Source organism: Sardina pilchardus, chromosome 8, assembly GCF_963854185.1.
Source record: "Sardina pilchardus chromosome 8, fSarPil1.1, whole genome shotgun sequence".
NCBI classification, from domain to species: domain Eukaryota; kingdom Metazoa; phylum Chordata; class Actinopteri; order Clupeiformes; family Clupeidae; genus Sardina; species Sardina pilchardus.
Genome location: NC_085001.1, coordinates 11,090,319 through 11,102,818, shown reverse-complemented (window position 1 = coordinate 11,102,818; position 12,500 = coordinate 11,090,319). Strand labels below are relative to the sequence as shown.

The following is a 12,500-nucleotide window of genomic DNA, read 5'->3' as shown; positions in this document are numbered from 1 at the left end:
TGCTGAGAGGTAGATTAGAGGCTTTAGCATGCGTCTCCCCGTGCCTGTAGCGGAGGAGGTGGAGTTGTAGAAGGCGCGGAGCGGACGGGGGCTGAGAGGCCGGTAATGAACTCCTCTCCGAGTCGGAGACCGGGGGGGGTCGAGGAGAGGTCACCGTTTCCTACCTACGCAGCGGGACTGACGGCTAGGCCGCCAAAGCGTTCCGTTCACGGAGCGTATGCTACAACGATTAGCTTCCAGAGAGTTCCATGAGCACTGTCCTAGTCGTTCCCACACAGTTTCCGTTTTACCATTCCATATGTTATCATAGTGCAGCGGAAGTAAATTGGGACCAAAATGGAACGTTCAAGGATTGTTTTTGTTGTTCTTGTTGAAAGGTTCATAGAGGAACTGGCTTCACCAGTCGTGGTACATGGCAGGAGTGCATACAATGGAAAACAACCAGACCGGTCTTCTAAAACTAATTGTAAGCTCTTAGAAAAAACAAAAAGTCCTCCGCGCTCCTGAATTCACTCTGGTGTGTCAACGGGAGAGGACAAATTGTAGTAGAGAAAAAAAATAAATAAACGTTGGCACCTTAAATAAATATTTCAAATCTTCACATCTGAGTTGCTCCGGTAATTGTAAGCTCTGTAAGCAAAGCGCTTCAGTTGCCTACCTGTCAGGCAGCAATATTACTCAAATTTATCTTGTTGTATTAACTCTGATTTTTCTGATAAGAGAACATAAATATGATTACCCCAATTGTGCCAAAGATTCTGAACCATCCAATTCTCTGGATGTGATGAATCTCGCTTGTTCAGAAATTGGAGGCACATGGCCGATTGTCTGTTCTTGACAATCTCAGGAATCAATGAGCACTCACAAAAAATATGAAGAAATTGTGGATATGAACAAAAACGTGATATTTGTGATATTTGCTCCTGTAACACGTTGTGCATCATTCCCAGTGTTGCCGTGAGTTCCATAACAGCCATTTTGTCAGGCGTCTCAGCAGCTGGGGCTTCAGTACATATAGAACCACCCTTGTGCTCTCATCACTCTCTGTTTCTCCACTGTGAAACCATCATCACTTGGTGTGTGTGTGTGTGTGTGTGTGTGTGTGTGTGTGTGTGTGTGTGTGTGTGTGTGTGTGTGTGTGTGTGTGTGTGTGTGTGTGTGTGTGTGTGTGTGTGTGTGTGTGTGTGTGTGTGTGTGTGTGTGTGTGTGTGTGTGTGTGTGTGTGTGTGTGTGTGTGTGTGTGTGTGTGTGTGTGTGTGTGTGTGGTGTGTGTGTGTGTGTGTGTGTGTCTTGCATGAAAGCTCCTATAAATCACACGGCACACATGCCGTGTAGTTGGCTGTGCAGGCCATAATAGTCTAGATGCACCATGGGAACTGTCATGGTGATACTATGGAAACGCATTGACTGAGAAGCAGAGAGCAGATCGTTATTTCTTTTGAGTGAGTGCTTTCTGTCACCGGGATGGCATTGTAAGGAGGGAGGCTGTTCCATTATACATTAAGCTGTGAAAAATGCATAGACACAATATCAATCTATACCCTTGTGTCAAACGTGCTGTTGAGGAGAATGGATGTTGGTCATCAAAGTTTGCATCTGTCTATCTCCTCCCTTGTTGGCACACATTATTATGCTCAAGCCTACTGTACAAGGGCTACTACTGATGGCCACATCTAGAATTTAATGTCTATCTGTGAAATATGTCCCTTCTCTCTTGCCGTAGACCTAAGCCCTCGTTGTTGGATGGAGCCAAGGTGACGTACGGAGGAAAGTTCCTAGAGGAGAAGGTGGATGAAGTGAAAGCCCTCGTCAAGATACTTCCTGTTTTCCTGGCTCTCATCCCCTACTGGACAGTCTACTTCCAGGTCAGTGGCTGCGTCCCTTTTAGAGCCTGATGACTGTTATTTCCAGCGGCTGGCTCTCTCAAACCCACTGATTAGCATTTGCTTCCAGGTCACTGGCTGTCGTCATAGCCACGACCTCTCTGAGCTGTGCTCACACAATCTATAAGTCTGAAGACTTTCAGAACCTCACTATGCTCACAGCATCTGTAAACAACAACAGAAATTTACACAACAATTTATTTACTTATGCAGCCGTATACTGCATATATTTACATTGTATCTATCGGTATGTAATACTTTTTAATTATTATTATGTATCCTTTATTTAAGCAGGGTAGTCACATTGTGACAATACCCTCTTTTCCAAGTGATCCCTGGCCAAGAAAGGCAGCACTTAACTAAAAAAACGACTGACATACAAAACTAAAGCACAAAATGTACAACACAGAAGCACCATACAAGCAACAAAACAGGTAACAAGCAAAACAGATCCTTGATGACTGAAAAGCAATTGTTTTATCACGATGCCAAGCCAACTCTGATCACAATGAACAACACATGAACACCATACAAGCAGCAAAACCAGTAACATAAGCAAAAGAAATCCTTGAAGACTGAACAGTAATTGTTTTATGACGATGCCATCCCCACTCCGATCCCAAAGTACAATATGACCAGGTGCTAGAGCGGCTAAGGAAGAGGAGTTAACATTAACGTGCCAGTGAGTTGTGTAACAGTTGGTCAGCGACCGCCCAGCAGCTCATCATCACTGAGTTCACATGACTTGGCTTGGACATTCAGTCCACGGGCACATCCACCGGCGTTTTATATGGGTGTCTCGGGCAGTGTCCCCTTGCGTGGCATCCAGCAGACAGCCCCTAGACACGGCCACGAGCGGATGAGTTATGTAAGGCGCTGGCACTTCCAAATGAGCCCGAGTGCCTTTAATAAAGTAGAAAGGTCAAGTTCCCTTTATGAGCTCCAGGCTTCGTGTATAAAAAATCTTCGCTGTCCTTTACCTGGGATGGAGTTATGGCAGCCACCGCGGAAAAGAAAGACACACTTTCTCTCGTGTCAGCCACAAGGCCTTTCATCTCTACTTTCAGATCAATAACCAACCTATCTGTGTTTTCCACATGTAGCTCAACCCTGTGTGTGTGTGTGTGTGTATGTGTTGCCTCTTTGTCGTCCTTTTCAAACAAGCCTTTCAGCAGCGATGGCTGGTGTGGTGTGGAGTGTAGCTTAGTCATTTGTGTCCATATCGTTGTGTGTGTAAGTGTGTGTGTGTGGAATGTAGCTTAGTCATTTGTGTACATATCATTGTGTGTGTAAGTGTGTGTGTGTGTGTGTGTGGAATGTAGCTTAGTCTTTTGTGTCCATATCGTTGTGTGTGTTAAGTGGCATGTCTGACACCCCCCCCCCCCCCGCCCCCCGCCCCCTTGAGTGAAGAGGCCAGCCAGGAGTTGAATCCACTCATCATTCAGTCAGATTAACGAGAGTACCTGCTCTCTCTTTCTTTTTCTTTCTCTTTCTTTCTTTCCTTCTTTTTCTTTGTCTGTTTTTTCTTTCTTTCTCTTTCCTTCTTCCTTTCCCTCTCTCCTCACACTGGGTAGACACATTGGGGTTTTCTGCAAGATTAGCAGATTAATGTCTTTTGTTTTGTCTGAGTGTGCATGTCGGTAGGGGTGAAGTCTGTGCTTGTGTGTGTGCGTATGTGTCTTAAAGGGATAGTTCGCATTGCGTTCAACAGAGTGATATATTTGCACCACAAAAACGTTGTCCAGCTGTCAGTAGCGAGCAGTGATAGGAATCGCGAAAAATAAGTAAGTGATAACGAGGTTTGATTTTTTCCTGGACAACGTTTTTGTGGTGCAAATATATCACTCTTTTGAACGCATATGGTTTTGAGAAGAAAAACACTTTACTTTCGTGACCCCAGAAACTTGCCGGACTACTTTCTTCAGCGTCTAAAACCGGCTGGATCCCGGCTCACAGGACGCTGTCGGGGGGTAAGTCAGTGCTGATGCACTACGTTGCTGACAGGGAACCCATACAACTTCGTGTCTTAAAATGCGAACTATCCCTTTAATAGCTGCAGGCGTATATGTGAAGTGTGTGTGTGTGTGTGTGCACGTTAAGTGTAGAGCACTTGTGTGTAATGTCGCCGTGTGTCTCTTCCAGATGCAGACCACGTACTACCTGCAGGGCCTGCACCTGAAGATCCCCACCACAGCCAGCTCCACCAACAGCTCCGGCTCGCACCAGGTGAGTGGCGCAGGGTGATGACTTTGCATTGCCTGATTGGTCAGATGGGCGCAAGAGCAGATGGTGATTGGTCAAATAAGCAGAAGAGCCAGGATGGAGTAAAAAAAATTATAAGATGGATGGGGGAGGACAGATGGAGAAATTAGGATGCATTTTTTCTCTCTCCTCCTCTGTCAAATTGGGTATAGCATGTCCAAAGTCCATCCCAAGAGTGAAATGCAGCGCCCTACCAGGTTTGAATGACTCACAACGTCTTTCCCAAAATAGGATGAGACTGTGTTTTGTATCATTTTGTGCAATCCATTGTATTTCTGACCGCTCTTAACATGAGGCTAAATCCAGGAGGTATATGGATTCAATTAAAGCTAAGTGATAATGGCTGATACTGCTAAATTATTTTAAGTAAAGTCACCAGTCAGCCTTGTACACAGTAATTTCCCGTGTATAAGCTGCATTGTGTATAAGCCGCAGGGCAGTGTTTTACGGTATACAAGTTAAAAGAAACCATATAATGCCCCCGTGTATTAACCTCATAGTTGAAGAAATTTTGCAAAATCAATGTATGAGCTGCGGCTAATAGCTAAGCTGGGAAATTACGGTAAGTAAAGTCACTGGTCAGCCTTGTACACTGGTACATTTAAGATTCAAGAGGATGCATTGGCCATGTAATATGTCTCTCCTCCTCAGGCCTGTTCTAGCAGTCTGATGTTTTATGTTTTTGCAAAAACACCTCGACACTTGACTTAGAACGGCTGTGTGACTACATTAAGAGGATTGATGCATTGTCGGAAGGAAATGACAGGTTTACGGATGGCTCTCCCCAATTTTCTCGCTAAAGATGAAGGTTTTGTTTGGATGCGTTTACTGACAATGACTGACTGTGTGCCCTGAAGATGCTGCTTAATGCTGTAGATGGAGCTCTGAGTGGAGGAGTTTACGGATGGATTTATAGGCAGGCGCTACACAAGGCACGTGACTTAAGTGTTCCGTTCCTATAGCAGCTGCTGCAACAATTAGCTGGAACTGACTACACTAGACATGATGGTGGTGCATACATTAAAAAAAAAAAAAAAATATATATATATATATATATAGTCCTCTAAAGAAGAATGAAGCGCTTCAGATATATGTCGGGTGTAGCCGTCCTGTTCTGGACCTATCGAGAGAGTGACACTGTCAGCGCACCATACTGTATATAATAAGTCGTATGAGGTGGACAAAGCTGTTGTTGTTTGGGCTGGCTAAGGCAGACACTGGGAGGTGGACAGGTCATGTTGTGAAATGACATGCGTGGAAGACTACATGAAAGGTGGACTGAGTGATGGCGGAGGCAACTGTCCCACAGCAGTGTTTCTCACACTAGGGGGGTTACACATTGGATGTGGGGCAGGACTGGAGGTCACGGACATCTCACTGGCAAAATGTAACGGTTCGAGTGGGGCACCAGGCCACAGACCTCATACTCGCAGAGTGCAAGGATATGAATTATCCTACAGTTGCAACACGTGACGTGTGCGCGCATGTGCGTGTGTGTGTGCGCGTGTATGTGCGCAGCGCGCGCATGTGTGTTGTGCCTGTGTCTGTCCCTTGGGATTGGTTGCTTGTCCCCAGCAGTCACACTAACTGCGCCAAGCGATCGGCTGGCACTCCCCTGCGCCATCATGTCTGTTGCATCTGGTATCTGTTCCACTGGCACTGCCAGAGGAGAAGTGGCATTGATTGGCAGCGGACCCACAATATGGGCTTTTGTGTTTGTGGCACAAGCCCACTGCTTGTGGCCTGTCTGAGTGTTGCTGGATTCTCCGATCGTCTCTGTGGTAATCATGTGGTTAGTCGAGAATACAGCTCTCACCAGAGGTGCCAGCTGTTATGTAGTTAGGCTGCACAACACGGCCATTCAAACATTTGTGGCCACTTAGAAATGTTCCTATTTTTAAATAACAAAAACACCAGCTGAATTAAAAATAAAACAAGACACAATTGCTATTTCAGTTATGTGTAATTATTTCAAACCTTGTGAATGGCTATATCGTATATTTTACCGTCTCACTCGTACATGTGTTTATCTACTTATTTATTTATTTTCGGTTTGTATTCTCTATCTTGTAAGCAAAAAAGTAAAACATCACCGCTCATCCGTGTGAGGTGCAGGATTAAGAGTGACTGGATATTTTAAAGAAGAATCCGCACACTTCAAGTCTTTGTGCAAAAAATAGCTTTACTGTTTGCTAGCTTTCGGTCGTTAGACCTTCATCAGGCTCTATCTTGTAAAACATGTGCGTCGTTTGCAAACGTGTATTTGCATTAGATGTCTGTTGTTGACCCCTGACCTTTTTGAGGTGCTGCGGATGTCATATTTCAAAACAGCCTGCCGAACGAGGGCTCAGAAAGGAACGATTTTTCACTTTTATGCTCCTGCAGTTTTCTGAAGAAGTCTCTCTCATATTCTCCTGCCTGCCTGGTAAGCCTGTCAAGTCGGTGAACATTTAATTGAACCTGGCAGCATGGCGATCATGAAAAAAAGACTCGACATAGGATTTACTATGGAAATGAATCTCTTTGTGTTTGAGGATATATGCGAGCTTCAAATAGAAGAGGAGCCGTCGTGCCATATGGCACCCCTAATGTGACGTGACGTGACGTGAAATTAGAACGTTCGGTCACGCCAACGCATGCACTGTGCTGTATGTTTGCTTGTTTGTTCATTTTGTTTGCGTGTTGTTATCAGTCCCTCAGTCACGAGAGAACTCGCACACCGATGTTGCCGAAGCAAATTTCAATCCAACCAGTGATGAAAAGGGTGAAGTGCCGACAAAGTGTGAAACGTTTTCGGTCCCATTCAGACCATCATCAGTGCAAAAACACAGTATATAAACACACAAACTTCCTCTAACATGACATTGCACGCGCATGCATGTGTGTGTCCTGCACTCATATAGTAATTGACCAAAAAGAGAAATTGGCTTGATTTGATACATTTGCAAGAATGGAACTAAGAGGCACTCCACATCAGAATGTTCCCTTGTTACCATGGAAATGCCTTGTTTAGTTTCTGTCAGAAGATGACGTGTGGCTGGTGGAAAGCGAACGCACCAAACGTTCCTCTTTCTCCTGCTTCAGCTTAATGCCATTCAAAGCCACCTCAATCGGCCCACTGCTGATATCATACCGCTCACCACATAACCAGAGTCCAGAGCGATCATGTGCTTCTGTTGACGTTGAGCCAAATGACCCTTTCTGCCCACATCCACTCAGCTGGACCATTAGTCAGCCGCCGACGTCATCTCACCTTTCTTTTCATCAGCGCTTTTCATTTCATTTCATTTCATGTCATTTTATTTCATTTCAGCGCTTTTGCTTCTCAGGCTTTTCACTTCCATTGAGCTCCACACACACACATGAGTTGAGAAGTGGGTGAGATATGAAAACATCTCCTTTGTGTGTGTGTGTGTGTGTGTGTTATATTCTCACATGCTGAAGCTCAATACAGTTCTGGTGGTGAAGGACATATTTGATAAGACAGAAGAACTGAAATTCATTCTCTGTTTCATATGCACACACACATACACACACACACACACACACACACACACACCTTCAAATACGCAGCTGGTGAGTTTGGGCATAATATTGGTGGGTTTTTTTGTTTGTTTGTTTTGTTCTATTCTTCCTGCAGTGTTGGTGAACCTTCCTCTGTTGTGCTTCTGTTCTGGATTGACATCAACACATGATTGTGATGTAGCTGATTCTGACTCTGATTCTGATTCTAAATATACGAAGTTGGGTGAAAGTACAGGGCAGGAGTGAACTATCATATACAGTACACACCTGCACAATCCTCCGATCACCTCTTTCTCTCAGTCTCTCTAAAATGTTGCAAGGAGGGCACCCTCTGAGCCGGTACCATGACACTCCTTGCTTTTCTCCCCAGTTTTGAATTCCTCCCTTCCTCCCTCTTCTTGTTCTTTAGGGGCTTATCTCTGTTTTTGCTCTTTTATTTACTTATTAGAAGTTCCGTGTGTTCTCAATCCCTCCCGCTCACCACGGTCCACTCCTGTACCTGACTGACCACTCTTCATAGCAAGCACTCGGGCCCTCCAGTAGGAGGCGCTGTTGCAGTGACACAGACACATTCCCCAGCGTGTCTCTCTCGGCCTCACAGATGGAGGGTGGGTGCCTCTCATTCAGCGTTTATTTATACGTCCTCCCTCGATCCTCACTGATCTACATAAAGAATGATGGGGCGGCAACAATGAGATGGTCTATCCAGTGTTAGTTATAGATCAGTGGGAACGCCCCTCGAGGATCGAGGAGGCATGTTGAGAAGCACCTAGTGTTCTAGAAGTTGTGAGGGGGCGGAAGAGAGGTCAAAGGTTAAAGGGGAAAGGTTATAAGTGAGAGGGCATCATGGTGGATGTCCAAAGACACGGGGTGCCTCTCAACCTCTCTCCTCAATCCTCGATCCTCGGTCCTCCAGGCTGTCCTTTGGGTGGTTGTGTGTTTCGTCAGGCCCAGAAGAGGAAGCCCCTGCTTTCACACTCTACCTCAAGCTGTCCCCGCAGCACAGGTGGCGCAAGAGCGGAAGGTGTGTGTGTGTGTGTGTGTGTGTGTGTGTGTGTGTGTGTGTGTGTGTGTGTGTGTGTGTGTGTGTGTGTGTGTGTGAATGCTGGTATTTCCCTACTGTCACTGCTCTGTGGTTCATGTGTGTGTGGCAGTAGACCCAGGGGAATGTGACTTTGCTGTGTGTGTTTGCAGAGCTATGACTGTTAAACACAAGGCCTAAACTTCCTAGGATGACACTTGTGGAATTGTGGCTGGGCACATCTTCCCTGTGATTATTACAGGATTCCCACAGATCATGGATTTTTTTAGAAAGTCTATTCCAGACATGGAAAGTTAGGGAATTTGATCATTTTTGGGGCAAAGTCACAGAATATCATGGAATGTTTAAAGCAGTTTGATATTTACTTAACAAAATATGTTACAAATATTTCCACACAGAATGTGTGTATATCTGATTATTAGCTTTCCTGCTTGCTTGAGTAGCCCAACTTACTGTAGTTTATTCAATGGCTATTTATTTATCCCCTGCTCTAGAGACGTTTCTTGAACGCTACCCTATCTAGACACAATCTAAAGAATGGCAGCCATGGTTATTTTAAACCGGCGAACTTCAGCCATTTAAACTATAAAAGTTGCTGTCAATTACACTTTGCCTTGCCTTGATATATTGCCTTGTCTACTTCCCCATAGCTCTCTGCTTTTCTAGTAGATATGTAGAGAGAGAGAGAGAGTCTTCTCTCTCCTGTCTCATTATTTGGTCTCTCACTCACTCACTCACTCACTCACTCACACGCACACACACACACACACACTCTCTCTCACTCTCTCACACTCTCTCTCACTCACTCACTCACTCACTCACTCACTCACTCACTCACTCACTCACTCACTCACTCACTCACACACACACACACACACACACACACACACACACACACACACACACACACACACACACACACACACACACACACACACACACACACACACACACTTTCTCTCTCTCTCTCTCTGACTCCCTCTAGTGTGTATGGCCCAGTGAGCTCAGAGCTTTGTCAGTGGAGAAGTCTTAATTAGCCTGCTCTCTGCTCAGGGACAGGAGGTGGAGCTTCACTCAGTGGACAGAGCACAAAGGCAGAACATACAGTGTGTGTGTGTGGAGGGGGTGGTTAGCGATATGATTGTGTCTGTCCCTCTGTTTTGTCTGTGTGTGTGTGTGTGTGTGTGCCTGCACTTTTAAGGCGTGGGTGTGTGTATATTAGTGGTGCTTTGTTGGTTTTGTCTGCCACTGCTCGCACCACCAGCCTTGGAGACGCCATTCAGCTCAGCCTCCGCATCACAGCCTCCGCATCACAGCCAGCGCCTCACGACCAGCGGCCGCCACAACAGGCACCTCACCGGAACATTCTTCTGTCTTTCTGTTCTATGTGTCGTGCGCTCTCTCTATGTCTCTGTCTCTGTCTCTCTGTCTCTCTGTCTCTCTGTCTCTCTGTCTCTCTCTCTCTCTCTCTCTCTCTCTCTCTCTCTCTCTCTCTCTCTCTCTCTCTCCTTCTCTGTCCTTCCCTCTCTCTCCTCGGTTATCCAATAGATTAGAGTCTGAATGAGTGCTGGCTCATGATGTTGTTTACTCCTGCAAAGTTGCTGTTTACTCCCACAAAAGTTGTTGTTTACTATTGATGCCATTGAGTTCTTGTGGTCAGGGTTTAGATGAGAGAGTATGGGGGTAGAAGGCTATTTCTATGTTTGATGTTCTATGTTTGAATCCTAATATGATTTAATTCAATCTAGTAGGCCCTGCTCTGCCCTGTATTCAGTCTGATCTGCTCAGTAGGTAATGTAAACTGAGGGACCCTGGGATGCTGTTTTTGTTCTGGCCACTTGAGGGCGCTAAAGCAAAGGCCAGGGGGTTACTGAAGCTCATACTCAGGACGTTTTTTTTTTTTTTTTTTTTTGCCTCTGCTATACCAATCTTTTGGAATCCCTGTTGCATTCTCACACACATGTGCACCCCCACACACACACACACACAGTTATGTTTATACACATAGTTACGCTTAGCATTTTTCATGACTATATTTGTGTCTGCGTCTGCGTCTGCGCCTGTGTTCTGTGTCTCTAGATCACATTCCGGTTGTCTAGTTTGACGTGGTGCTGATCCTGATATGTTCTGTGTCTCTAGAGCAAGTTCTCTCTGCATTCCATGTGTCCCTAGATCACGTTCCGGTTCTCTGCGGCGTGGTTCTCCATGTTTGACGCGGTGCTGATCCTGATGATACGTTCTCTCTGCGTTTTTTGTGTCTCTAAATCTTGTTCTGGTTCTCTGATGATATGTTCTGTGTCTCTAGATCACGTTCTCTCTGCGTTCCGTGTGTCTGTAGATCACGTTCCGGTTCCCGGCAGCGTGGTTCTCCATGTTTGATGCGGTACTGATCCTGATGATCTGTTCTCTCCGCGTTCTATGTGTCTCTAGATCATGTTCTGGCTCCCTGATGATATGTTCTGTGTCTCTAGATCACGTTCTCTCTGCGTTCTATGTGTGTCTCTAGATCACGTTCTCTCTGCGTTCTATGTGTGTGTAGATCACGTTCCGGTTCCCGGCGGCGTGGCTGTCCATGTTTGACACGGTGCTGATCCTGATGATATGTTCTGTGTCTCTAGATCACGTTCTCTCTGCGTTCTATGTGTCTGTAGATCACGTTCTCTCTGCGTTCTATGTGTGTGTAGATCACGTTCCGGTTCCCGGCGGCGTGGCTGTCCATGTTTGACGCAATGCTGATCCTGATGATATGTTCTCTCTGTGTTCTATGTGTGTGTAGATCACGTTCCGGTTCCCGGCGGCGTGGCTGTCCATGTTTGACGCAATGCTGATCCTGATGATATGTTCTCTCTGCGTTCTATGTGTGTGTAGATCACGTTCCGGTTCCCGGCGGCGTGGCTGTCCATGTTTGACGCAATGCTGATCCTGATGATATGTTCTCTCTGCGTTCTATGTGTGTGTAGATCACGTTCCGGTTCCCGGCGGCGTGGCTGTCCATGTTTGACGCAATGCTGATCCTGATGATATGTTCTCTCTGCGTTCTATGTGTGTGTAGATCACGTTCCGGTTCCCGGCGGCGTGGCTGTCCATGTTTGACGCGGTGCTGATCCTGCTGCTGATCCCGCTGAAGGACAGGCTGGTGGACCCGGTGCTGCGGCGCAGGGGGCTGCTGCCCTCCTCCCTCAAGCGCATCGCCGTGGGCATGTTCTTCGTCATGTGCTCTGCCGTCGCCGCCGGTGAGACACACACACACACACACACACACACACACACACACGGGCACACACACACACACACGGACATGCAGTCAGACACAGACACGCACACACACATGCACTCAGACACACACACACACACACACACACACACACACACACACACACACACACACACACACACACACACAGATACAGGCATGCACTCAGACACACACACATGCACAGATACAGGCATGCACTCAGACACACCACACACATGGGCACACACATACACAGACACACACAGACACACACATGCACTCAGACACACACCTCACAGTCAGACTCACACCAGGCTCTCACACACGCTCTTAAATGCAAGGAAGCCCTCCTCCATCAAGCGTGTCGCCATCACCATGTTATTCGTCTTGTGCTCGGGCCATGCTGTAGGACACACACACACACACACACACACACACACACACACACACACACACACACACTTGTTCCCACACCTGACTCACACACACACTCTCCTAAGTGCAAGTAAACCCTCCTCACTCAAGCTTGTCGCCCTCGGTGTGTGCTTTGTCT

The 12,500-nt window shown here is 46.3% G+C and overlaps 1 protein-coding gene across 1 annotated transcript in view; it reads left to right on the top strand.

The window, feature by feature from the left end:
- The window catches only part of slc15a4 (solute carrier family 15 member 4), a 63,722-nt gene that overhangs the window by 10,378 nt on the left and 40,844 nt on the right, over positions 1-12,500 (top strand). Inside the window, exons 4-6 of the mRNA XM_062542692.1 lie at positions 1,724-1,865; positions 4,026-4,109; positions 11,765-11,945. Coding sequence (XP_062398676.1) covers positions 1,724-1,865; positions 4,026-4,109; positions 11,765-11,945 — 407 coding nt within the window. The remainder of the gene's footprint in view (positions 1-1,723; positions 1,866-4,025; positions 4,110-11,764; positions 11,946-12,500) is intronic.